The 27,145-nt window shown below is 42.2% G+C and overlaps 1 protein-coding gene across 1 annotated transcript in view; it reads left to right on the top strand.

The window, feature by feature from the left end:
* UROC1 (urocanate hydratase 1) overlaps window positions 1–26,143 on the top strand; it is a 47,037-nt gene extending 20,894 nt beyond the window's left edge. Inside the window, exons 9-20 of the mRNA XM_033141085.1 lie at window positions 173–261; window positions 1,909–1,971; window positions 2,431–2,610; window positions 3,776–3,873; window positions 4,408–4,480; window positions 5,172–5,293; window positions 11,474–11,544; window positions 13,945–14,043; window positions 16,334–16,433; window positions 18,718–18,799; window positions 24,170–24,269; window positions 25,999–26,143. Of these exons, the coding sequence (XP_032996976.1) occupies window positions 173–261; window positions 1,909–1,971; window positions 2,431–2,610; window positions 3,776–3,873; window positions 4,408–4,480; window positions 5,172–5,293; window positions 11,474–11,544; window positions 13,945–14,043; window positions 16,334–16,433; window positions 18,718–18,799; window positions 24,170–24,269; window positions 25,999–26,139 (1,218 nt within the window). The 3' untranslated portion in view covers window positions 26,140–26,143. The remainder of the gene's footprint in view (window positions 1–172; window positions 262–1,908; window positions 1,972–2,430; window positions 2,611–3,775; window positions 3,874–4,407; window positions 4,481–5,171; window positions 5,294–11,473; window positions 11,545–13,944; window positions 14,044–16,333; window positions 16,434–18,717; window positions 18,800–24,169; window positions 24,270–25,998) is intronic.
* Window positions 26,144–27,145: the final 1,002 nt, after the last annotated feature.

Here is a 27,145-nt window from a genome sequence, read left to right as displayed (position 1 = left end):
AATTTGTTTTCAAGTGTTTTTAATATTGTATTTTTAAATTGCTGTGACTTGCTCTGGAGACTTATGGTAAAGGGTAGGAAATGAATCAGATAAGTAATTAAAGGCAAATTATCCTAAATTTCAGTAGTTGCTTGTTTAATTCTATTTAATTTTATTTAATGCAACCTCTCAGGTTGATGAAGCGGCCCTCTTAAAACGTCACCAGCAGGGATGGTTGATGGAAATCACTAGCAGTCTGGACCACTGTATTGCTCAGCTCAGGTATGGCTCAATAAACACATTCTTTAGCATTTTCCTAATTAACTCCACATCCCACCAAAGGACTTTTCTGCAGTGTGGAAAAAAGGTCTGGGGCAGGCAACCCTCTCTGCCCTATCTCTGCCATGGTTTATTTCTAGTGCTTAACCTCACATTTCTCAGGAGTGAGTGACTACTAGGTCAGTGCTCCTCACTAAAATAAAATTAAAAAAAACTCTCTTGGGGCTGGTCCTGACATCTGTTTCCCCTATTTGTTTTAAAGGTGTGTAGTGAAGAGGGGCAGAAACTGGCTAACAATTTAAGACTTTGTAATGGTGAAAAAACATGACACATGCAACTTGCCACATTCCTTGAAGTAGGAATTTGCATGTATAAAATTCTTGTCTTATTTTTTCAGCACAATCAAGGCTCACATCTTCTGCCATGTCCGCCTTAGTGTAGGTGTGTGGCATCTGTGGCATTCTGAGAGGTGTTGAACTACATCTCCCATCAACCCTGAGCATTCACCATGTTGACTGCAGCTGATTGGAGTTGGAGAAAAACAACACGGGGTGTGTGTCACAGGTTCCCCATACCTGCCTTAGTGTGAAAAAATTTTCCCACTTTGGAGCAGAACATAAATGAATTCTTTAGTGCTTTGATCTCAGACTCAGTGGCGGAGCTTCATGCTCTGGCACCAGGGGTTGGAGAGCAGGCGGGGGCGGGGCTAGCGCACGTTCCTGGGCATGGCACATGTCCTGGGGGCGTGGCACGCTGCCTGTGGGGGCATGGTGTCCAGCGCAGGGGGGGGTAGCCGCGATGGCACCCCACCGGGATCGCGCTGCCGGGGGCAATGCGCTCCCCCCGCACTCCTCTTCCTCCGCCTGTGCTCAGACTGCAGAACAAATCACTGCTAACACCCACACTATTAACATAAATATCACATAACATACAGTAGACCAGCAAGTGTTGTCTGCCTGCTTTCAAACCACTCACCTGATTAGCACCAGCCAGATACTATCCAATAACACACGGTACCGTCTTGGTTCGTATATGTTTAATTTGTTTAAAAGAGTTATTCCTGCATTTTTGGAATTTCAAACACTTCCAAAGTCTTAAAGGTAATAATCCAAGCCCTCAAGACCAGAACAGTTTCTGGTACCTACAGGACACCTATGACATCCCTGCCTGAAGATCAGCCTGAAGATCAGAGAAGATCAGCCAATGACATACAGAGAGTTGGGACAGGCAGTCAGGTCAGATGTCAAGGAGGGGATTGTAAGAACAAAGAGGTCCCTGGATGTAGATGAGAAAAATGCAGCATGTCAGGAGAGTAGTTTTATCTCACTTTATAGTTAGGTTACCAGACATCTCCGTTTCCCGGGGACAGTCCCTGGATTTACAAATCAGTCCCCCGACAAAATCCTATCATTCCTACTGAAGTTGAAAAGTGTCCCCGGGTTCATTGAAAAATATCTGGTAACCTTACTTTATAGCTTCAAGAGGATTTTATACATTGTTATTTGCTTGAAAGCCTTTATTTGAACATCCCCCCCCCCCCAGCAACATTGTTCAGTATCTTTTAAACCTAAAACTATCGTGACGTGGAATTTTTTTTAATTAAGTTGTTTTTGAATTGTTAAAAGTTAATTCCTTTTGACTTGTACACAGAGAAGCAAAGAAGAAGAAAATGGCTCTTAGTCTGGGATATCATGGGAATGTGGTAGATCTTTGGTAAGTAGCTAATAATGAACCTTGTGCTAGCAGGGGAGATGGGGGGAAAGCAGGGGAGGAGGGGGGAATCCATGTTGCAGTTCTGATAAAAATGTGTCTTGAAATTGCTCTCTGCAACTTCAGTCTCATTGATTTTAATGGAAGATTGAAGTATTTGTCATTGAAACCATTGTGATTTACAAATGCTTGAAGTGTTGGTTGTGCCATCCCCTACAGTGCATCCACCCCTTAGCAAATAAAAAGGTAAAGGGACCCCTGACCATTAGGACCAGTCATGTCCGACTCTGGGGTTGCTGCGCTCATCTCGCATTACTGGCCAAGGGAGCCGGCATACAGCTTCCAGGTCATGTGGCCAGCATGACAAAGAAAGTTTCGTCTAGGTGCTCCTGGTATCCACTTTTCTATTTCCATACACAAAATCTGGTCTATAGTTGTCCACTTTCCTCTTTCTGTGTGCAGGGAGAGACTTGCAGAGGAATTCAATACCACTGGAGAACTGCTAGCTGATTTGGGGTCTGACCAAACATCTTGTCACAATCCTTTTAATGGAGGCTACTACCCGGTACAGCTGAGCTTTAAGGAGGCTAACCAGCTCATGTCCAGCAATCCTGTGAAATTCCGAACCCTAGTGCAAGAGAGGTACAATTTGTTAGACAAAACTCTGCTTCTGTTGTGAGGTCAAATATCTCTTGTAATACTCACTTTCCTTCTATAGACACAGTTAAGTTTGGGATCTATCTATCTATCTATAGGGTGGAATTGATTTTGGAATGACATTCATAAAACCAGAACACCAGGAACTGCACACTGGGATATCAAATTCAGTCCGAAATAATATCTCTTCACCAGCATCATACACTTACAACAAACTCAGGGGCACAACTATGCATGAGCTGGCCACCAAAAAGAAGAATCCTCCTTGCTGAAGGTCGAAGCAGGCTACAGAAATGTCATTCATTTCTTCAGTCTTGTTCAAAAATCAAATCTGCAAATGACTGGGCAGGAAGAGGAGTTTTATTTCTGAGAATGCTGCAAATGTTAAGTGACCCAGCTGCATTGATTTTGAGCCATTGCCAGCTGCTTGTTTTTCCAATGCACACTCACAGGAGCTGGGAATTAGGGAATTAGGCTCTATAGATTAGCAGTAATGATTCTCTTCCTGTAGCTTGTTCCTGTTAGGTCTCATTTTCATAAAAGACAGTTTGGGAGCCAGGGGTCATTCATATCGACTGATGCTAGGTCAAACAGATTTGATGGTTTAAATTAGACGCAACATGGCAGCAGATCCATTTGTCAGCCCAAATCAGAAGTGAGAAAAAGGGTCTGATTTAAAGAACAAAAAGAGCATGTGAGTGAGTAGAACTGAATTGTCAGAAGCTGAAATGTCCTACCTGAGTGATAACCATTTCAATATTTTACTGCGATGATCTCTTTCCTACCTTCTTCCAAGTTCCCAGTATAGCCTTGTCTCATGTTATCCTTTATCTTATGGGATAACGGGCAGTTCAAAAGTGTAATTCATTAATTAAGACCTCAGTCTTAATTAATGAATTACACTTTTGAACTGCCCTTTATCCCATAAGATCCCAGGGTGCTTTAAAGAATAAGCAGATCAAACACAGGACTGTAAATAATGGGTGGCATTCAATGCTAGTCCTACTCAGAGTAGACCCATTGCAATTAAGACATGTCAAGCTTTGGTTCTTTCATTTCAGGGTCTAGTGTATGTGTTAAAGGGTTCATAATTTTTTCTTTATGGAAATTCATATAGTGTTGAGACAACGTTATAACTTTCCATTTTCAGTCTGAGGAGACAAGTGGCTGCCATCAACAGGCTGTCTGATCAAGGAATGTTTTTCTGGGATTATGGAAATGCTTTCCTTCTAGAAGCTCAGAGAGCTGGTAAGTAGCTTTTTTCATTTTTGCATAAGTTAAGCAAGTAATGCATTTGGCCGAGTACAACAGATAACATATCACAAGCATAGGGGTGTTCCCCATGTTGCACATTTTCTACAGGAAAGGGGGGAACTTTTCTGTGTAGGAAAAGGCATGTAACCATTGGTATATGATGATCTCACATTCAAGGAGAATCACATGTGAGTTTCATGTTAATTCCTCCTGCATGCAATACCTACTGTGTATGAATTTTGTGGCATTTAAAATGTATAGCTTTTTCCAACACGCCCCACTGTCAGCCAGTTGGAGAGCTATCCAGTCCTGCTCACCCGAACCCTGTCTGTAACTCAGGAAAAAAGGCTGAATCTGAATAATAATAATAAATAATCACATTTATATCCTGTTTTTTCTGCAGTCATATCCAGCACAACAGCATAATTCCATATCCGATAATAACAACAACTGTGTAGGGCTTTAAAGGTAAAAAACCAAAAACCCCCAGCACTTTGAATTGAAACTTGTATTTAAATTGTTCCAAAGGTGCTGACGTCGAGAAAAGAGGTGCCAGCAAAGCTGAATTTCGATACCCTTCTTACGTCCAGCACATTATGGGGTATGTGTAGGAGAGATTAAAATGTGGAACACCAATGTGGAAAGAAGACTTGAATGTGCCTTGTGCTTTGGCTGGGGATTAGGAAGAGAAGGAGTTTTCCTGTTTGGGACCATTTTTTTGTCATTCCTGTATATTCATAAAAACTGAATTGTCTTTTGTGATCAAGTAATCTGTCAGTAGACCAGAAGCTATAAGATGGGTTCTTAAAAGCTGCAGTTCGCAAAACTTTATGCGTAAGGTTTCTTAGCTGCTCTTCACCGTAAAGTCCCAGGGAAGATTACACTAGAATATACAATAATGAAAACAAATAGAACGACCAGAGTTATAAAAACTAAATGAAACCATTCCAAATAGAGCAGAACAGTATAAATTCAGCGAAAGAGGTCGGTCCCATAAAACAAAATACCATAGTTGTCAAAGGCCAGAGTGCATCTTCAGCACACGGAGAAAACTGTTAAGTGAAGATGCTAAATGCACACAGACAGAAACAATAGCTTATATCTGTAAAGCCTTGATGGAAATTCAAAAATAATGGCCCAAAGAACTTAGTGTTTGGATTAGTGTGTTAAAAAAAGAAGAAGCTGGAATTCTTTCATCTTCAGTTAATGAAAGAAAAGCATTGCTAACTGCCAGGATAAATATGGCAGGAATTTCAGCTATCTTCTAATCGTGAAACATATTCCCTTCCCAGTGACATTTTTTCTTTGGGATTTGGACCGTTCCGTTGGGTTTGTACCTCAGGCAACCCAGAAGATTTGGCAACCACCGACTTCATTGCAACATCAGTGCTTGAGAAAGCTGTGCTTCAGGGAGGTAAGACAACCCATTTTCTAGTATGGGAGGTGAATCTGGGGTATGGATAAACCTACCTGCAGTTTATTGTGTCTTGCAACTAAGACCATAAATACCAAATTATTATCCACTTCGGGTCACTTCAAGGTAAATTTCCCAGACAAACACATCTTCTGGGTGTGAAATGTCATACGTGCCCTGCTGGATCAGGCTGAGGACACATCCAGCCCAGCACTCTGTTCTCACAGAGGCCAACCAGAGGCCTTTGAGAAGCCCTCATGCAGGACATGAGCAAAATGGCACTCTCCCCATCCCATCTGTGATTCCCAGCAACTAAGGGCCTTCTGGCAGTTCCCTCATTACAGGGAACCAGACAGATGGCCTTCTCGGTAGTGGTGCCCACCCTGTGGAACACCCTCCCATCAGATGTCAAGGAAATAAGCGGCTATCCTATTTTTAAAAGACATCTGAAGGCAGCCCTATTTAGGGAAGTTTTTAATATTTAATGCTGTATTATTTTTAACACTTGATTGGTAGCTGCCCAGAGGAGCTGGGGAAACTCAGCCAGATGGGTGGAGTATAAATAATAAATTATTATTATTATTATTATTATTATTATTATTATTATTATTATGCCTCTGACAGCAGAGTTTACAGGTGTAGCCATTGGAACTCCTCTCCATTTCCACGTGTATATGCAGGGTCATTGACATCTGCAACCTCTTCCTCTATTGCAGGCAACAAAACCAAGTAAATTTTGAGTAGAAACATCAAGAGGAGGCCAGAGTGACTGACAGAGTGTAGGGCTCGGAGTGGGAGATCTGGGGTAAAAAGAGAGGTTGTATTTAATGTAGCATGAAGGCTAATGCTCCACCAGCACAAGGATTTCCATTTGCACAATATAATGTTCTCCTCTCCCCACCACCACCACCACTGTGTGCCTCCTAAATCTGCTCTTGGGGTTCCACCAACCCTCCAGGGAAGATCTGAAGATGGCATGTGCAGGGGGAGGAGGGAAGGAAGTCCCATTGCACTAGTGGTAATCCTTGCATGAGTTCAGTTATTCAGTTGAATACCACCCCATCTATGCAACTGAGCTTTTGGGGAATAAGATGGGACGCAGATACGATAGACTGAATTAAATATAATATTTTCATACAATGAGGCCATATACCTGATGACACACTGGAAGCAAAATAATTCATGTTGTCGTGCTTAAGGACTGAACAGCGGTTTCACCATATGAAGTTTTCATTACTTGGCTTTCTGATCTTGACCTCTCTTGGCTGGTTTACCGGCAAAGGATTGAAGGCTTCCTGTAAGATGGGGGTGGCAACCAGTGGCTGCATGTCGTCCTCGGCCTAATTTCAAAATCCCTCTGCAAGAGATAGTTTTGGACTTCTGGCAAGAGTGGTCTGTCCTTCCGCCAGCAACCTGTTTGGTAGAACAGAGGAGGGAGTGAAAGAAAAGGGGGTGCCAGAGAGAGAATGAGAGAGGATGAGAGAGAAGGTGTAGACCCACCCACATATAGTTCTAGTCCTGCCCTGTGCCAGCGTACAGCCCCTGACACCTGAGAAAATGTGGCCCTCAATATTAACAGAGTTTGCTAACTCCACTACAATACTTTAAATATGATTTTATTGTTTGTTTTTGTTTTTTTAAGGAAAGGAGTAGATGTGAGCACATTGCTGGCAATGGCCCCAAACTTTGTAGTTTTAAAAAAAGAGCGCCTTTGCCTAATAACACACACAGAAAGCTGCAATACTAAGGCAGACCATAGGTCAACTAGCTCAATATGGCTTGTAATAACTGCCAGTAGCACCAGGGTTTCAGACAGGGGTATCTCCCAGCCCTACCTGGTTTCATATAGAGTCTTTCCTATCTCATACCTGGGGATGCCAGGGGTTGAACCTGGGATTTTTTGAATGTAAGGAGCATGTTCTACCACTGAGCTATGGTCCTTCTGCAAAGGTACCTCTTCTCCCTGCCCATAGGGGGCCTGCAAAAGACTATTTTGTTTTGTGCGATTGGGTGTTGACAAACACGGTGACAAGCTGGAACGCTCTCATTCTCACAGAGCGGATATTCCCGGAACGTATGGCATCCGACCCTAGAAAGGCTGCCTTGACTTTCCCACCATTCAAGGGGGGTAGAGACCCAAACTATTTTAATGCAAGATAAAGCTGTAAGGCTATGTGTCTCACAAGAAAGTGCCCATCAGAATTGTGTGTGTATGTATGTGTATATATATAGACATTTTAAAAATCCAGCTGACTGAAGGAGATTAGGTCGCATCTCAGTTATTGAATTTGTTGTTGTGCTTGGCAGAGCAATGGACAGAAGAATTCAGAGAGAAAGAACTACTGAATTTAAGTGGAGTGGATGTCCAATAAAATTAACCTTTCCAGGAATCCCCTTTGAGCTTTTCGTTACTGAATGCTCTGCTTGCCGTTCAGCTATGCTATAGCTAGAAGCAGAACTTCAGCTACATTCCTCATCCTCAAGAGTGACATATTGGAAGGTTTAGAAAGCCAGTTGAATGGATCTCTGTGGGGTTTGTTAACATGGGGAAGTGTGTGATTGCTTTACCCCGGACCTAGATGGCAACCCAAACCACATTTACCATTCTTTTGGAAAAGTTCCAGAAGTGGAGGGATTATGGTGTGGTCAGTGTGAGCTGAGTGGCAAAAAACTATGCCTGTGGTGAAACAAACACACAGTGGCTTCACTGTGAACCAAACTCCTCCTGGTTCCAGTCAACCCATATTCTCCATATGGACATTTGAATTGCCTCTTTGTCTTCCACAGATAGGTACAGAACATGGCCTCATAGGATCCATTTTTGACACACCAAGTCAGCAACTTTAGATCAAGCTGGCCATTGAGTGGCTTGTTAATAGCTACAGTCGCTCCTTTGTTGGGCCATTCAAACAATCCTCTTGTGGAATGTGCATATCATTAGTATAATGACCAAAACAAAATTCCAATTCTTTGAATTTGGGACATTCCACATTCAGGCTCCTAGCCATACACTATCATTCTGAAGAAGGGAAGCTGCCTCTGTTATAAATAAATAAATAAATAAATAAATAAATAAATAAATAAATAAAATTTATCAAGCAAAATTGAAAAGGAATGCCAAAAACTGTAGAGACAGAAACCTGATTTATTTATTATTTTAAAAAAAATGTTTTTACCTTGCTTTTCCACATGACAGAAGAAACATTTAAATGATCAATTAAAAATGCAAACTAGTAGATGAGGGGTAACCAACATGGTGCTTTTCCCAGATGCTGCTGAACTACATCTCCTATCATCCCTGATCATTGGCCATAACAATACTGTAGCTGGTTCTGATGCAAACTGGAGTTCAAAACCATTTGGGGGGCACCACAGTGGCACCCTGTAGACAGATAAAGTAGTTACAGCAGGTAAAGCACTTCAAGTATTGGATATTTCAGGAGAGATTAACACTAATGACTTGGCAGGTTAGATGACTACTGCAAAGGAAGGTCCTTGCGTAGTGAGGACAGAAAGCAACCAAAGAGGGGGGGAAAGTGAGTTTCCTTAGGTGGAGAGTTACACAGCCATAGAAAAGGTGTCCCATTCCTATGCCATTTGGGGCTTTAACAGTTGCAAACAGCTATTTAATATATTTTTCATAGAATGTGCAGAAAGGCCACCACAGAGAGAACTTTTAGACCTGCTCTAATCATGTCAAATGAAAGGTTTTCCTGTGAGGTCAATTACCTCACATTCAGAGCCGTCTTTCCCATAGGGCTTAGGGGTGCATCGCGCCAGGGCACTGGCCTCTCAGGGGTGCCCCAACAAGTGGGGGAGCTGTGCGGCTTTGCCAGCGGCCTCCCCTTTCCCTGCACACCTGCCAGCTGCGCCCCGCCAACCATATGGCTGGCGGGCGTGCAGCTTCCCTCCCAAGCCTCTGTGGGGATCGCTCTCCCGCAGTGGCATGGGGGAGTGTTGCGCCCCCCCAATGGCTGGCAGTGCACAGCTTTGCCCCCCCTATCCATTGTAATTTAGGGGTGCTGGGCGGATATTTGCACCCTGGCGCCGCATCTGCTAAAGACAGCCCTACTCACATTCAGCTGTGAGCAACTGATGAGTAGCCAAGTGGTTCTCATGCACTTAGACTTTATAGCCTTTGATGCTATATGCCACACCATGCTATGAAGCAGAAAGAAGGGCTACCACACAATGTGAAGTAGAAGGAAAAGATATGAGGAGCATGACCAATCTTCAGCTAAGAACCCTGTTAACCCACCCACCTCAGGTATACAGAAGCCTCTGCGTGGCTATATTAGCTGTCAGTTCCAGTGATATTTTTTTATGTGTACATGGAGAGCTGTTCCATCTTTCTCACCAGCATTGATGCTAGTGCTGGTACCACTCCTTCTGTTTGCTGTTACTTCCAGCTCTCTGCTAAGGGCAGTCAATAGATAAATAGCAATGGAAGCATCACATGCGCTATTGACCAATTCTTGGTGCCTGTGGCAACCCTCATAAATATAGCTACTACAAGCAAATAGGCTTCTGTGTAGCAGAATGCCCAGGATACTTTGGTTGTTGTGCATTAACCAATATAAAGTGTTAGACTGGATCATAGCCTAATGCTGGTGTTTCGCACCACACACACTCAAATGTGGTTATGGTTGCTTCCTGCAACATTCTTAAAGTCAACATTAGTATATCCAAGGTTATACTGTTAAAGTGACACTCTGTAAGAATTGGAATATCCGCTGAGAAATGATGACCTCTCTGCATCAAGGCTGCCGTGGGAGTAAAATTGTCTTTACCCGGTTTTATGTGAAGAATGTGCTTTCCTGTGTATATTTGGAGAGGCTTGGATGATGTAAAAATAAAATACAAAATAACTCCGAGGCTAGGGAGTCAGTTTCCTTGCTGACACAAATAATGTGGCTGAGATCACAACATACTTTTAGTATCTTCTGGAACCTAAATAAAGATCAGCAAGCAGCAGGGGCAACAAAGTAAATTGATAAAGGGTTGGTTTCGTGAGAAAAGAGGCAACTTTCCCCCCTTTTTATTTTAAATGTGAGATTCAGCAATTCAGGAAGGATTTTCAAAGTCAAGCTAATGAAAGGTCAGTGATTCTACCTAGGAAGGGTGAATGAATTGCAGCACTTGGACAGAACAGAAGTGGGGAGTCCATGCTTGTTCCTTGAGCTGTTTTGCAGCCCGGATTCACCATGTTTGTTTTCCAGGGTGATCTAAAGCCTTTCAGAGATATTCATTTGTATTTGTTTTGTCATATTTTGCAAAAGCCCATTAAACACATTTTTTTTCATTCAAGTTTCCCAATGTCCTTTTATAGGATAGTTCCCTATGGAATTTAAAATGCAGTATAATTCTCCTAAGGAAGCAGATGTCTCATTCATGGATATTAAAAAGACTGGCATATTAATCCTCAACGCTTAATTAAAGGATCTTGCAGTTGAACTGTAAGCATCATGGAAGAGATCATGCCTGGGCAGGCTTAAAATAATGTCTCCTCAGTATTGGTGCACATGTTTGACGTTTATCTCTGGCAATTGCTTATATTTGGTCATGAACATGCTATCTTGCTTTTGTTATTTTATTGGAAACCGCTTTGGGATTACAGTGTGATGAAGGGTGGTTTAATAATTTGCTAAATAGATAAAGTACAGTGGCACCTCAGGTTAGAAACACCTCAGGTTACAAACACTTCGAGTTACAGGTTCTGCTAACTCGGAAGTAGTAGTACCTCGGGTTAAGAACTTTGCTTCAGGATGAGAACAGAAATCGCATGGCGGCAGCGGGGCGGCAGCGAGAGGTCCCATTAGCTAAAGTGGTACCTCAGGTTAAGAACAGTTTCAGGTTAAGAATGGACCTCCGGAACAAATTAAGTTTGAAACCAGAGGTACCACTGTAAATTATTTCCTTTGCCTCTAGACTATGCATGTTTATGTGCAAGCCTAGTGGCAATCAATCAATCAATCAATCAATCATCAATCAGTTGTTTATCCACCCTCCATTCCTATTTAACTTGTCATCTTAAAGGTGCTCATGCCTTTTTCATTCCTTGAATCTTATTCTCTATATAGTGTATCTAGGTGCTGGCCTCTGGCTTAGGCTGGCTTAGGCTGCAATGTACTGTACTCACTTTATGAGCCATTTTGTCCCCTCTCCCCTCCTCTTGTCCAGTGAATGCATCTGTGAAGCAGCAATACTCCGATAACATCCGCTGGATCCAGGAAGCCAGAAGGCACAATTTGGTATGTGGAGCCAGCCAACTAAAAGAATGACTGTGTGCACTGCTCAGATTCAGTGTCATCATTTTAAAGGGAAACGTTTCCAAATGGAAGACTTAGCCCAATCAAAAACCTAAAACTGTTGTGTTGGTAAATGGTTGTCTCTGTGTCCTCAGTGCCAGAATCTCACTGGCACCTTCCTAAAGCAATTTACGTAAAGGCAAAACAAAACAAACCAACAAACCAACAGAGTGAGGCTATAGTATGCAGGTTTGTGTATGTAATATTTATCTTGGCCTCCAGGCCTCTGGGGATAAAAATCACCTTCTGGATACAAAGGCATCTCACACCCCTACATTCATGAGCATCCCAGTTCCCACTATCACATTTTCCTCATTCATTTGTGGCTTGAGTGGATCAGACAGCATGTGATAAAATGGCCATGTGGCTATGCTGCCTTCTGCATTTTGAATCACATTTGCCACATCATTGCAAAGCTGCCATCATCGGGGCTGAGCAATGGTGTGAGTTGCAAGGAGGGATAAGCTAATTCTCTCAGTTGTGGGTTGCAAGGAGGGATAAGTTAATTCTCTCAGTTCTGCTCCATGAAACATCTGAAATGATGACATTCCTTTTGGTTCCATTCCAGTTGAGTAATAATAGCGCTTCCAGTTTTTGGAATAGAATGGATTTTGTTCATGTGTCCAAAATGAAGAAATACACAAACCTTTTTCTAAAAAATAAAATTTAAAATTTTTTAAAAATCCATCTCTTTCTTTTTTAAAATAAAGTAAAAACAAATTTGCCAGAACTGCACCTCTAATTCACTTAAGGGTGTCTGTGATTTCTGCCAAGTCCACTTCCATATGCAGCTGCTCCAAGCTGCATTCCCACACCATTCCCAAGACCCAACAACAACCCATGGGATCAAATCTTTGGGTTCACAGTGGGCTGTGGAAAGAAGTGGGGGAGCAGTAAAGTCCCATACTGTGAATACAAATTCTGTTTCAAAGGCAAGTTAGGGTCCAAGCCATTGCTTGTATTTTTATTGTTTTTTTTAATGTTTGCAATATCACTGTTTGTAGACAAGTGCAATTGCTAAATTTGGGGGGGGGTTAAAATTGATGTGCGGGCTTTTTGCGGGCAGTTCTTTTTTAAAATTTGCATATATATATATTTACTACAAAGATACAAGGTTTGAAAACAATTTACACGTTTTATTTCCAATTAAGCATATACACATTATGTTAAAGAAAATATGCAGAAAAGAGAGGAATGTCCTCTCATTGGCTTGCCAAATTCTGGAAATGTACCTCCAGAACAATAACAGATTTCAATTTTTGCTCCATTAAACTGGAACCTCAAAATCTGGGTTGGAACCCTGCAGAGGTGTGGATTATCTAAGTAGCCCTGGTTGCAAGTTTGGCTGTATGCAGAAGGCAGCCTAGTTCTTATTGAGGTGATAAACACGCCTGCGGGGAGGACCTTTCACGATGGATTGCTTTTTTTTATTTTAAAATTCTCTGCTCTTAGAAAACTAAGCACCAGAGAAAAGTTGGAACCCTTGTCCCTGACACCTATTTTCCTTTGCACGGAGAAGCATTAAAACATTTCAGGCGCCCCATCTGCAATCTGAAGTAGCCCAGCTCAGACACAGATTTATTACTTTAGCAAAAACTAGGCCATAGTCGCTGCACTAACTGGGTCATGTAAATTGGAAGGGGCTTTGGAAAATGTCCAAGCTAACAGGACTTTCAGGGAATATTTTCATTCCTGGCAGGCAGACCTTTTTTAAAAAAAGTGCTTTCGGGCAGTCCAAGGCAGCCAATGTGTGATTTATTCTTATGATGAGCATCAGTCCTGCAGCACCAAAAGCTAAGCATGAATCCCAAAGCATGGGTAAACTGCCCACTGCTATTTTTGTTCAACATTAGAAATGTTTCAAATGACACCCTATCAGTACAAATGTCCTAAACGTAAAGAGCTTAAGTGTTAAAGCTCTAGGATTGGGATGAACCAGGTGTTGCCAAACTATAGGAGCCTGGGAGGCACATTTGCAAACCAGATAAACTATTGCTGGGGCCACACACGCACCACAACTGTGCACCCAGACACAATAACAGGCTTCTTTAATAGACACCTGAAGGCAGCCCTGTATGTATAGGGAAGCTTTTAATGTGTGATGTTTTGTTGTGGTTTTATAATTTGCTGGAAGCCACCCAGAGTGGCTGGAGCAACCCAATCAGGGCATATAAAATTATTATTATTATTATTATTATTATTATTATTATTATTATTATTATTATTTCAAGCCTAATGGCATCATCATAACGTAATCATGGAAGATGTGTATTGTGAGGAAGAGAAATGTTGCTGGCTCACATCTGGAGCCTTGGAGATATTCCTGTTATTTCTATTTTCTAGGTTGTGGGTTCCCAATCCAGAATTTTGTACTCAGATCAGAAGGGTCGTGTTGCTATTGCACTGGCTATTAACCGAAGCATCGCTGAAGGAAAAATTAAGGTACATTCTCTTTGCATATATCACTTTGGTGTGACCTGCTTCTTTCCCTCTAGCATCCAAGATTGGCCTGTGATGGAAGAAGCCATATGGTTCAGCTATCTAGTAAATGCACGTTGAACACCACCCACATTGGCAGGATAAGATAAAACACTGGGACAAGGATATTTCCTTTAAAAATGCAAACCACCTGGAGCAAATGAATGTGCAGCAGAATAACAAAAACTATCGGGTTGAAATTGTGGGATGTGAAACACAGAGCAGTCAAATACAACATTCCTAGAGTGGACATAAAAGGGGATGTCTGGACCAGCCAGTCGGAACTTCCTGTTTCCTCCTGGGCTGGGACAGACTTCCTCTACATGTGACCAGAGGTGGGCATGACCTCACCTATGCAGGTAACAAAATACCTCAGCAGAAGCAGCCATATCTCTCTCTGACTCTATTCCTTGAAGAAGCAACATCTGCTTAGTCTGAGATGCTCTATTGGCTTCCAGCCAAGAGAGGACAAAGGAAATATCTCCTTATGGGATAGATTCCAGGTGTATATATTTTGTAACCTAAGTCTGCCTTCTGGGATCCATTTGTGAACAGAATGTGAGTAAACTATTCTATATAATTTTATACAAGACTGTGTTGTGTCTAATCTTTTTATGAGGGAATAAGGGGGAATTACCAAGAAACATATTTTAGAGGCTTAAATTAGCCCGACAAAGACGTTATCCACTGCACAAGTTTAAAAAGGGGAATGATACTCTGCTAAATTGTAGAACTTGTTAACACAAGTTGGGAAGGATATAATTTAACAATATATCCTCTCCTGCCTCCCTGAACATTCCCACAGAAATGAAGTTGGCTCTAACACTAACCACATGGTGTGATAAGGTTTTGTATAAAATGTGGGGGTTTTAAAATTTATTTCTGAACCCAACTCCTTTTTTAAAACCTGTTAGGAATGACCAGTGGTTTTCACAGATATTCCTTCCTACTTATTTCAGTACAACGATTCATGGCAGAGAAATGTGGCTAAAGTATCTTTTCTGTCCAGGGGGCATACAATAGGAAATGACGGTGCATATCAGCTTCCAGTTTTGGAATCCAGGATCTTTCTTGGGAACTACAGAATGACCCATTAATATAAGATACTTTTATTAATCAAGATTGACAATAAATAAAAAATGTAGGGCGAGGTCAAACACTCATGCCGGTCTATCATCTCTCTCTCTCTCTGATTTAATGTCATGGTTGCCATCTTTATAAGTGCACTACAAGCAGACCACATAATTTCCTAGCAGCCCAAAAGAGGGCAATGCTCCATATCTTTCCACTTCAGTAAGTTTAAGCTTTTTATCAAACACAAGCACTCACTGCTAAAGTCTTTCCCTGAGAAGATGTCATCTGGTACCTCCATCTGGACTGGTCTCCATGCTAAAATAATTTACAGCAGGGATTGAGGATGAAGATAATCCTTTAATCTTGCCAGAAGATCAGAAACAAAAATTTGTACTCCTCACCAGGTCTGTCATTTCTGACCCATCCCATTAGAGAGCCATGCCAGATGGCAATAGGGAATTCTGGGAGTGATTTAGGTTTGAAACCCTATGCCAACTTAACTAGAAGCAAGCCCCATTGAACACAATGGGCCTTGTTTTGGAGCAAGTATTTTTGGAATCTAAAAGGGTGGATTTTGTGATAACTCTCCCCAGTTTCTTTTTTCATGGCAAAGCTTTCCTGTGTATGTTCTTCATGCAGTCAGATCTATATTTAAAATGGAGTCTGACAGAGTTGTGCATTTGGGGAACCATATGTAAAGTTATCCAGGGAAAGGCACCCCATGGCCATTTCTGGAAGTTGCCACAAATAAACATATAACTAAGGACTTATAACATAGTGCCCTTCAGAGGTTGTTGGACTGCATGTACCATCATCCTTGACCATTGACCATGCTGGTTGGAGCTGATGGGTGTTCTGGTCCGGGTGGGACTTTGCTGGCTCCCAGTGTTATAAAATCACCCTAAATCCTGCACCAAGTGTGGCCCGGTTCACACATAACACTAAGCCAAACCATAGCTAACAAGCAAGTGTGTGGGGACACAGACCAAAAACTGGCAGCTGCTTCACTCCTTCCCTGGTCTTTCTGCTGCCATGTTACCTGGAGCTTTGCCATAGTTTGGTTTAGTGTACATTTGTCAACTGAGGCTCTTCCTTTTAAATAGGAAGAGTGATCTGTTCCCACCCACCCACTCACCCTAGTTCCGACTGCTCTCTCCTCAGCTTTTATTTTATATTACAGGCACCAGTTGTCCTTAGTCGAGATCACCATGATGTAAGTGGGACAGACAGTCCTTACAGAGAAACGTCGAACATCTATGATGGATCAGCATTTTGTGCAGGTCAGCTGAATAGGTGCATAGTCTCTTTTGAGTGATCGGAATTGATTAAGATGCGAAAAATAATTTCGCTAAATAGCATGGAGAGTTTTAGTCTGGTGGGTAAGATTTCCTCCCACACAGGTTGCCTGCAATTCAGTGATGTCAAAATAGGGGGTGAGGGAGATGCTGAAACATCCTTGGCTTGGAAGGTAAACTAGGTTTATGGTAGTCTGAACTTCCATAGGGAATATCTTGCTTTGTCCGAGGCTGTAAGTAGACAGAGATGGCATAAGCACACACAGGGCGAGGAGTTGTAAAAATAGCACATCCTTTGCAGCTAGAACTTGAGTGCACAACTTAAACACATAGACCAGGATACTGTAAACATTATATTCTAACTATAATGTAAATGGTCATTACTCCATCAATACACAGGGAGCTAATTCAAAGAAGGACAAAGTACCCATCCCTGAATAAAAGAGAATTTCAGAATCTACAGCTATTCTCGCCCCTGAATGACAAGCTGAACCCGCTGGTATTCTCATCTCTACCCAGAAAACCAAGATCCCAGCATCTGATAGGCGGAGCTGCTAGAAAGTAAACAAAATGTCAGGTGCCAGTTGAAAGAATACATTTGTGGCAGTTCAAAACATAAAAATGCAGGTATCCTGCCTAGTGGAGGGAAGGGGAAGAAAGGCTGATGATTAAATCACTGTGGAAATTCTCCTCCCTCCCAAGAGTTTGCACATTTAATGGTTGGCATCTGTCTGTCTTGGGAGACAACAGAGGAGTGCACCTTCAGGGGTGAAGTCAAACCATTGGAGGGTTACAGTTCTTGCTGTGGCTGTAGAGACCGATACTGGAGAGACATGTTTTGTTGCAGCTGGGGCAGATGAAATTTTCCAGATGCACCATGGCGTTTCTTCTTTCTGTGCTCCTCCCAGCAGTCATTTCTGCTCTGGTTACTGCTATGGGTACATGCCTTGACGGCCTACCTCCAAGCACTGTGGTCGTCTGCAAGGCGTTCCCACATGGCAGAGTTGATGTTGCCAGCACTCATGTCATGTTTGCAGACATCTTTGTAATGCCTTCAGTTGCCCCGGATGACCTGTTTATTGCACATTCTTCCTGATTTGTTTGCACAAAGTTTGTGGGGAGTTTAGACGACATCAGCTGTTTGTTGAACGTTCAGTCTTATTTGTGGGGATGTTGCATTATCTCACCTTTTTCAGTGCATTTCCCCATCAGTTCCCTTGTTGGGAATGTTTGTGCAAGACCACAAAATCAACTTTAATTGTGCAGCCTGTATTTGCTAGTGTGTGATTGAATCTCACTCTCCATCCCCAAAAAACAACATTCTGGAAACGCCCTTAGATATTTTCCAGGACAAGGAATTTGCTTGTAAATAATAACATTCCATTTTTATATGGCTGAATTTCAGATAAGCTGAGGTTACTTAAGAAGTGTTTATCAGTTTTATAAGTACACGTAACATGAGAAAATGCATTTTTACTTTTTATTTAAAGGATTGTATTTTTATTTAAAGGCAGCCTTTCAGGGCAAAAGCCCTCCCAAGGCAATTTACAGCCACTGTAAACATACTTACTTGAAGCCAGTTAAATTAAACGAGAAACATCCAGCCTGCCCCAAACTGAATAACTCAGAAACATACTAAAATGCATCAGCAATGCCTACAATCTATCACAAAGTGAAGTCCATTCTCAAGGAAAGGCCTTCAGAGACGTGATATTTCCAAAGATTTCAACAGGTTCTGGAGAAGATTGTGTTTTGTTATGCTTGGGATGGGGAGTCTGTTACCTCCTAGATGTTGCTAGATTTCTGCGCTCATAATCCCTGACCATTAGTCATGCTGGCTGGCACTGCCTGCCTGCTCACCTGTCTGGGGGAAGGACAGGTCATGAGCCAGCATAGTGATGCTCATAAGGAGGAGAAGCAGAAGCGGACACTCCTTGGGCTGCCTGCCCTGGTCAGGCCTATTCCTCATGGTTCAGGTGACTCACTGAGGATGTCTTGAGTTCTGGAATTAGCACTGGCTGTGCTTTAAATTGCTATGGCATCTGGCAACATTCTCAAATTTGCCACACAGATCTGCTACCATTGCCTTTACTTTAGCTCTCTGGCAACAATGTTAGGGCAATGTGATAGCTGGAATGGAAACAGTCAATGAAATGAAGAAAGAAAGGAAAGCTTTGGGTTCACAGCTGCAAGTATATTGTGTGGCTTTCCCCATATTAACCTAAGAATCCCCATGCTTCGGTAATTCATCTGCTTTCTCACTCCACAGATATGGCTGTTCAGAATTTTGTGGGAGACTCATTCAGAGGAGCCACCTGGGTTGCCTTGCACAACGGTGGTGGGGTTGGCTGGTAAGGAGAATCTGTCTTCAAAAGGATGGGAGACGTCGTTTCCTGAGTAAAGGAAGTGCCTTATGGCTGCAGCAAAAAACAGGATTGAGCTGCTGAAGGGCATGCCTTCATGGGAGTCTCCATTGCTTCTGTTTTGAACTTTATAAATGACAAAGGGTAGTGTGGCATGTTAACATGCTTAGTGTGGCAGCATGAGCTTTTGTTGACGACAGTCTGATGTGGATTCACGAAAGCTTATGTCGTGGCAAATTAAAGTGCCACACTTTGTTGTTTTTGCTGAAGCAGCCTAGCATGGTTACCCCTCTGGAAATACTTTAAAACAGCGAAGGGGAACCTGTGGCCCTCCAGATGTTGTGGGGTTCCAACTCCCACCAGCCTCAACCAGCAATGGCCAGTAGTCAGGAACAGTTGGAAGCCCAGGAACATGCAGAGGACCACAGGCTCCCCACCTGTGCTTTAGAAACACATCAAGGTGCCCCACACAATCTCTATGCAAGTTAATGAAAAGTGAGGAACAGTTGTGCTTTTATACAGCTCCAATGGAATTCATGCAGCACAGCCCATTATTATGGGCTGCCTTTAAATGACGTTACAGTATTAGCTGCCTTCAGAGTGCAGAGCCAGGATAAGAATGATTTAAGTAGACTGCTGGAGTTTGAGGTTTCTTTTTATTGACTAATGTTGCACGATTCTATTCTAATTCATTCCCAGATCTTTAAAAAAAGTCCCAAATGTATGTTAAGACAGTGACCAGTGCATTCAGTAGAAAACTCACTACTATTAGTTTCGAGGTTTTCTTTCTTTCTTTCTTTCTTTCTTTCTTTCTTTCTTTCTTTCTTTCTTTCTAAATAGAACTTACTTCCAACACCATATTAACTTGCCTAGTTCTTCAGGGTGCCAGTGGATGAGATGCATTTCGATTCCCCGCAAGCTGCATTTAAACCTGTGACCTTTGGACCCCAATATAACATGTCCATATGCTAAAATGCAGCAAGGGATCGCTGATACAAAACAGGTCAGGTGCCAGTCTGCTTTTTCCTTTGCTCTCACTCCAATTAGTTTTAGCTTTCTTTCTTTCTTTCTTTCTTTCTTTCTTTCTTTCTTTCTTTCTTTCTTTCTTTCTTTCTTTGGAGCAAATTAAACCTCTCTTCTGTGGGCACTGAAACTGGAAGAGTTCTTAGAGCAAGATATCCTCCCCAAGCTCTTAGTTAGGCACAACAGTCCTGCTCCTTTCCTTTGCCTCAACCTTGCAGTGCTTGTCCATTGAGGTTTTCACCCATTCTGCTATCCTGGTTCCTGTCGTGTTGGCAGACATAAATGATCACAGGAACCACACAGTCTATATTCAGCTAGCACAGCTAACTTCCTGGAATAGTAATGGGTTGTTGTGGAAGTTGTAGTTCAACATCTGAAGTGCCATAGATTCCTCCATCCCTACTCCATACCAGCGGCGGAACATATGCCCGCGCTGCCTAGGGCGGGCGTGCTCCCGAGGGGGGGGGGGTGAGGTACACTCCCAAAGGGGGCAAGATGCAGAGGGTGCCCTCCCACACACCACAGTTGGCCTGTTAGCACAAGGACTTCCACCTGTACAATGAGACTTCTGCCCGCTTGTGTTTCTTATAACATGTAATTCTGCCCCAGTCAATAACAGGGTCTGATTTAAATGAGGTAAATACTTTCCATTGGCTATTTTGCACAAAATAGGAAGGGTAGAAAAAGCGCTAGTGATAATACTTCACCCTCCATGGTGGCTGTCTGCATTGCACATAAGAAGGAATCAAGGTGTTCTGAAGTTTGAGGCTAGTGGGGACTGCAGAGTGCTTGGAAAGTTCATTTTTTAAAAAGGGATTAGTGCCAGTTCACCCCCTCCAAAAAGGAGCTAATTCCATTACAGTTCAAAACACAATGCTCTCATGTGGTCCTCACTTTTTTTTTTCAGCCTTCAAAATTTTACAAGCTGCTCTGCTGAAGTTTTACATATAAGTAATAAGACTAAGAAAATATCAAAACATTCACACACAGTACAATGTGAAGAATTGCTTTATTTGTTTTCCCCAACAGTTATGATATTTCAGCTAAAACAAAATCACTTTTCAGATATGTAAAAATGGAAAATGCAGTGACCACAATCAAATGCAGAGCTATGTGTGATGAAATCCATATAAACTAAAATAAAATCATGTTCAACTCACCTGGGAATTAGGGGAACTATTTTCATGTGCGAGTCAGAGAATTTTGAATTAATTCAGTGAATTAATCTGATTAGTTCATGCCCAGCACTGGGATTGGCTGCATTGGACCCATACATCTGGTCCTTGAAAACTCCATCATTCAGACATGCTTTTTTTTCAGTCTTTCATCAGTTCATGATAAAATGTGTGTGCTGTCTTATGTGTGTGAGGCTGAGCATTCCATTGTCAATGCTGCTGGCTAGAGAACTGACAGATCTGAGCTGCATTTGGATAATGGATAAACACATGGATTTATCAGCCATTTCTAATATGCAAGTTTCCTTTCCACAAATTTTTATTTTTCCTTCAGAGACTGAAGTGATATTTTTGTTTATGGGCTGATAATCATGCCGCCTAAACAGAGCTGAACATTAATTACTTACTCACATGAATCGGAATCATTTTACTATTAGCTGGAGCATATAGGGAGTTACATTAGGGTTGGCCATTGTTAAGGCAGCTCAGTTCTGAAAGCCCATTTATTAGCAGGAGGCCAAAGTGACTTGCAGCAACAAAGAGACAGAGGCAATTTACCAAATGAAGTACACAGTCAACAGTGTGATGTCTTGATTGCAAGAGGGGCCTGGAGTTCTTTGATCACCTTGGATGGAGACATCTGGAAATTATAGGAGGTAGCTTAGGTCAAAATGCCACATCTTTCTTTAATTATTTGAATATATGACCCAGTACTAATGAGGGCAAAGCGCTCTCCAATAAAAGTGAGAAGACTTGTTGGAAAACTCAGCTTAACAAACATGACTTGTTGTAAGTTTAATTTATGAGCATTTTTAGGCATGTGGAGTGGGACAAACCTGGACCTCGCTGTCTTAGCTATTGAACTGCATGGCAGAATTCTAGATTTGACTCCAGTATGAGAAACTTAGAAAGTGATTCTTCTGACCAGGCACCACACAGAGATAGGTGGAGGAACTACAGCACTTGGAAAAGCATTTTAAATTGGTGCTTAATCTCAGCATTGCCTGAACATCTAACTATTTCTTTACTCATATCATGCAATATTGATTTGGTCCCTGAAGACATTAGTTGAATCTCAGTTCACTGTGTGGCTACTTTAATCCATTTTAAGATCTTCCGGCCATGTTAGCCTACTGCAACAAAAATAATAGGAGAAAGTCTTGTAGCACCTTAAACACCAACAAAAGACAAGCAAACACTTTTGTGGGTTGCATCTGATGATGGAAGCTCATGCTGCCATAATGAATGTCTTCGTCTTTAAAATGCAACAAGACTCTTTGTTTGCCGTTGTAAAATCTAACCCTTTACACATAACCTAGTCGTCCATTCTATATATTTCAGTGTATATCCAGTATTTTAAGGTATATCTAGTTTTCCTCTGGAGTAGAATTTCACCTCCCTCTCATCCCACCCCAAACCTGCTCCAGAGAGTTGCCCCCCCCCCCGAGTAGTCGTGTTTTGTGTGTGTGTGTGTGTGTGTGTGTGTGTGCAGAATACAAGCAGGGGAGGAGAGGGAGAGAATCTTTTCTTGGCTGAGCAGAAGTCATTCTGCTCATTGGATACTTTGTTAGATACAAACCTATATATTTTAGAATGCTTACACAACTTAAGGCTTCAGCCTTGGTCAAATTTTGACTTGTTGCCATATCTGGAGAAAAATTTAGAATGTTTGGAAATGGGTTTAACTGCCATGGCTTCTTTCAACACAGAATTGTAGAACTATATCTCCCTTTAAGTTTTCCCTTTAAAAAATAAAAAGGAGGTATACCTTTAAATAAACATAGCAGTTAAATAGAGTTGAAACTAGCTTATTGTGGTTGTAGTCTAAAACTTCCTTTAATGAACAGTGGGGTGGCATTTTACAGAGCTTTCCAGCTAACTGTTTTCTGTGCTTGACTCGCACCTGGGCATCTAAGAAAAGTAGCACAGTCTTAAATTATTTTGTTCCAGCTGCAGCCTCTACATATGAAGGCACCCTTAAAGTACCAGCTTCTGCACTGTTTAATCTGTTAAAAATATTTGAAGGCCTTGAGCCACATTTACAGCATGTGTTGCAGGTTATAGAGTCCGCTGAGTTCTGCTTTGTGCCCATTAGCCGCAATAACTAAAATAGAGACATCCAGATATGAGGCGGTATACATTTAAGTACCAGGTAGACCTTGAGTACCAGCTACCTGGGGTAAAGAACAGGCGATAACCACCCCTTTCATGCCTTGCTTGTGAACTTCCAGGAGCATCAGGATGCAGAATGCAGTGGTACCTTGGTTTATGAACTTAATCCATTCTGGAAGTCCGTTCTTAAACCAAAGCTGTCCTTAAACCGAGGCGCGCTTTCCCTAATGAGGACTCCCGCCGCCGGTGCCCTTCCACCATTCGGCTTCCATTCGTAGGCCGAATGGTAAAGTTCACTAACCAGAACACTACTTCCGGTTTTGAGGAGTTCGTATTCCGAATAGTTCGTAAACGGGGCTGTTCTTAAACCGAGTTACCACTGTACTGGACTGGATTGACACTTGCAAAGGGCAAATGTCATGCTCTTATGACTTGTCAGCAAGGTAACATTAAAAACAAATCCCCCAATAACAAAGTCTGGAGGAACTGGGGGGAGGGGGGGCTATTCATTAAATAATTAATGAAAGAATGCTTTCTCATAATTCCGTGAAGTATAAGCCCAAGGTCTTTATTCGTATTCCGAAGTGGTCATTGCCACCATGCAGCACTTGAATTCCACACTGCAGTGTAATAAGCTTAAACAGCCGTCGCCTTGCCTTTGAGAAACCCAGTAACTTTAGCCACTTAATCATCAGACATGCAGGCATTTTCATTATTTGTTTAGACAAGTACTTTTTGGACTGTCTTGTACTCGGGAGAATTACAGCAGGCTCAACCCTTGGCACTGGCACTTCAATAAGAATTGATCTTGCTGGCTGGGCATAGTGTGGGAAAAGGCAAAATCCTTATCCTGCACCAGGATTCTCAGAATCCATTACTTGAACTGGCCATTTGCCATCAGTTAAATGTGCCCAGTTACAGCACTGTTTCAGGTCTAATACGAATCTTTCATTCCTCCCAAATGTGTGTCTGATTGCAGTGTGCTGGCATGTGATTTATTCGACTCCAAAAAAGTGATCAATCAATCAATATTAAATTCATTTTAAAGGGGAGAAGTGATAAATGGAGGATTTGGCCTTGTCCTGGATGGCTCAGCAGATGCAGAAGAACGTGCGAAGATGATGCTAAGCTGGGATGTTTCCAATGGAGTAAGCCAATATGCTTGATCTGCTTATTCTGAAATACTGCTTTGATATTTGTTTGTTTTTAAATGTATTGAAAAATACAGAATTTCGTAAACGTCTTAGTAAGCTCACGTGAAATCACAAAGCATTATTTCCTCGGCTAGCTATTTTCTAATGAAATGTAGCACTTGTAGCTTTAGTAAGGTCTCCAGGAGTTTGTCCTGTACAATAGTCTAAAAAACACCCATAGTCCTGTGCAGTGAGGAATATTGCTCCAGTTTAGCTCCAGTAGCTGAAGGTTTTTCTTGTGGAAGGTAGGTCAGTGTTACTGGTTCTCAGATTCTGGGTCTTTAATTTTGCAGGAGGGATTTGCAGGATGTCCCGGGTAGGACCTTAAGGTCCTCAAATAATAACTTTTTGGAGGTCCCACGCCACAAGGATGCTAGGTTGGCTTCAACTAGGGCCAGGGCCTTCTCAGTACTGGCCCCGACACGGTGGAACGGTCTGTCACAAGAGACCAGGGCCCTGCGGGATTTGGCATCTTTCCGCAGGGCCTGCAAGACAGAGCTGTTCCACCTGGCCTTTGGGTTGGTTTCTGTTTAACCCTGATGTTTCATTCTTTTGGTGTGATTGGTGGGCTACTTAAAAATGAGGCTGCAGTCTAAATTAAATTTTAAATTGTATTTTAATCTGTATTTTAATGAATTGTTTTATGTTTTTGTTGTGATTTTATTGGTGTTAGCCGCCCTGAGCCCGGTTTGGCAGGGAAGGGCGGGGTATAAATAAAAATTTGTTATTATTATTATTATTTGAGCAACTGAAAACCATCCTGCTTTAGTGGACATAGTCAATTTATGATGCAGGACTCAAAAGGGATTTACTCTGCATGTAACTCCCTTTATCATTGCTGAAAGAGATGTAGGCACGTCGTATAGGAAGATTAATCTTTAGGCTTGAGCCACGGAGGAGAACTCTTAATAAGCCTCGTTTATCAGAGGCAGATGATAAAAACAGCAGCCTGCAAACAAAGTTGCTGAACAACTCCAGGCACGCCTGGAGGATGCGGACCATTTGGATCCCTTCCAATCAGGATTCAGGCCTCATCATGGGACTGAAACTGCCTTGGTTGCGCTGGTCGATGATCTCCGGCGGGCTAGGGACAAAGGTGAGAGCTGTTTCCTAGTTCTGCTGGATCTCTCAGCGGCCTTTGACACCATTGAACATAACATCCTTCTGGACCGGCTAGAGGGGTTGGGAGCAGCGATTGCTCAAGAAACGCCTGTATCTAAAATGGAACATATTAAAGATCACCTTAGTATTTCCATTACATCAGAGGGAACCTTGTGAAGCACCCTGTTGATACTGTGACTGCCTGTGGTTAGTGCTGGCCAATAATCTTGTAACTGGAACTAAAACATACCAGGTTTACTTTAAAGGGGGGGGACAGCCAAGGGCAGGCATAGGCAAACTTGGTCCTCCATATGTTTTTGGCCTACAACTCCCATGATCCCTAGCTAACAGGACCAGTGGTCAGGGATGATGGGAATTGTAGTCCCAAAACATCTGGAGGGCCGAGTTTGCCTAGGCCTGGCCGAGGGAGTGAAGGAACTAGAATAGATACTGTACTGAGAAATCAAGTGTGTTAAAAATGAGAACCATTTAATTAGAAGTGTTCTCCTGCAATTGACATAGCTGAGAGACAAATGCCTCTTTTCTTAATTTATACCCATTTATTTTTGTTCCCTGTGGACAGGTTGCTAGACGCTGTTGGTCCGGCAACAACAATGCATATGAAACCATCTGCCAAGCCATGCAGAAAGACAAGAAGCTGAAGGTGACTCTTCCACATAAGGTGGTAGATGACAACATCCTGGAACAAGCCTTGAGTTGTTAACCTTGGGCATAGCTGTCAACTTTCCTTTTTTGTGGGAAATTCCCTTATTTCAGCACCGTTTCCCATTGCAAAAAACGGCTCTGGTCTTGGGGGGAGGCACTGGCCATACGCCGAGAGGTTGTCATTGCTCTTCCCCACCAGTGGTGGCAAACGGGGGGCAGGCTCTCTGCATGAACATATGTTCTCCAGAGCCAGCCCAATCCCCACACATTCTGGATAACCCTGAAGTTTCTCAGATCCCCGCATGGGCGTACCCAGCGAGGGGCAGCTGCCCCCCCCAGAAGCAAATAAATAAATAAATGGATATAAAGTGATGAAACGAAACAAAATTAGGTAGGGCGATGGCGAATAATCAGTTGTTTACCACACTGAAATGGTGTAAAAACCGAGAAGTATCTAGAGCCACCTAGCGACTGGTAGAGGAATCTATGTCAGCCAGCCAGTGGGATTCAAGGGAGGGAGAGATCTCTAGCGCAGTGTTTTTCAACCTTTTTTGGGCAAAGGCACACTTGTTTCATGAAAAAAATCACGAGGCACACCACCATTACGAAATGTTAATTTTTTTTAACTCTGTGCCTATATTGACTATATATAAAGTAATTCTCTTGAATAGGAATCAAATAAACACAAAGAAAGTATTTTATAATTACTTTATTATGAAATAGTAAGTAAACAGAAATATGAAAAATTATAAAATACTTTATTCAGTGTGCAACCAGGGCCTGTTTGGCTGAACACAAAGCTCATATTCTGGCTGGAATTTTTCCCACGGCACACCAGGCAACATCTCGCGGCACACTAGTGTGCCGCGGAACAGTGGTTGAAAAACACTGCTCTAGCGGGCTCTAGCAGAGAGAAGAGGGAATCTTCTAGAGCAGTGTTTTTCAACCTTTTTTGGGCAAAGGCACACTTGTTTCATGAAAAAAATCACGAGGCACACCACCATTAGAAAATGTTAAAAAATTTAACTCTGTGCCTATATTGACTATATATAAAGTAATTCTCT

This window comes from Lacerta agilis, chromosome 2 (assembly GCF_009819535.1).
Source record: "Lacerta agilis isolate rLacAgi1 chromosome 2, rLacAgi1.pri, whole genome shotgun sequence".
Lineage (NCBI taxonomy): Eukaryota > Metazoa > Chordata > Lepidosauria > Squamata > Lacertidae > Lacerta > Lacerta agilis.
Note: the sequence above shows the minus strand (reverse complement) of the source record. Positions and strands in the feature narration are given on the sequence as shown.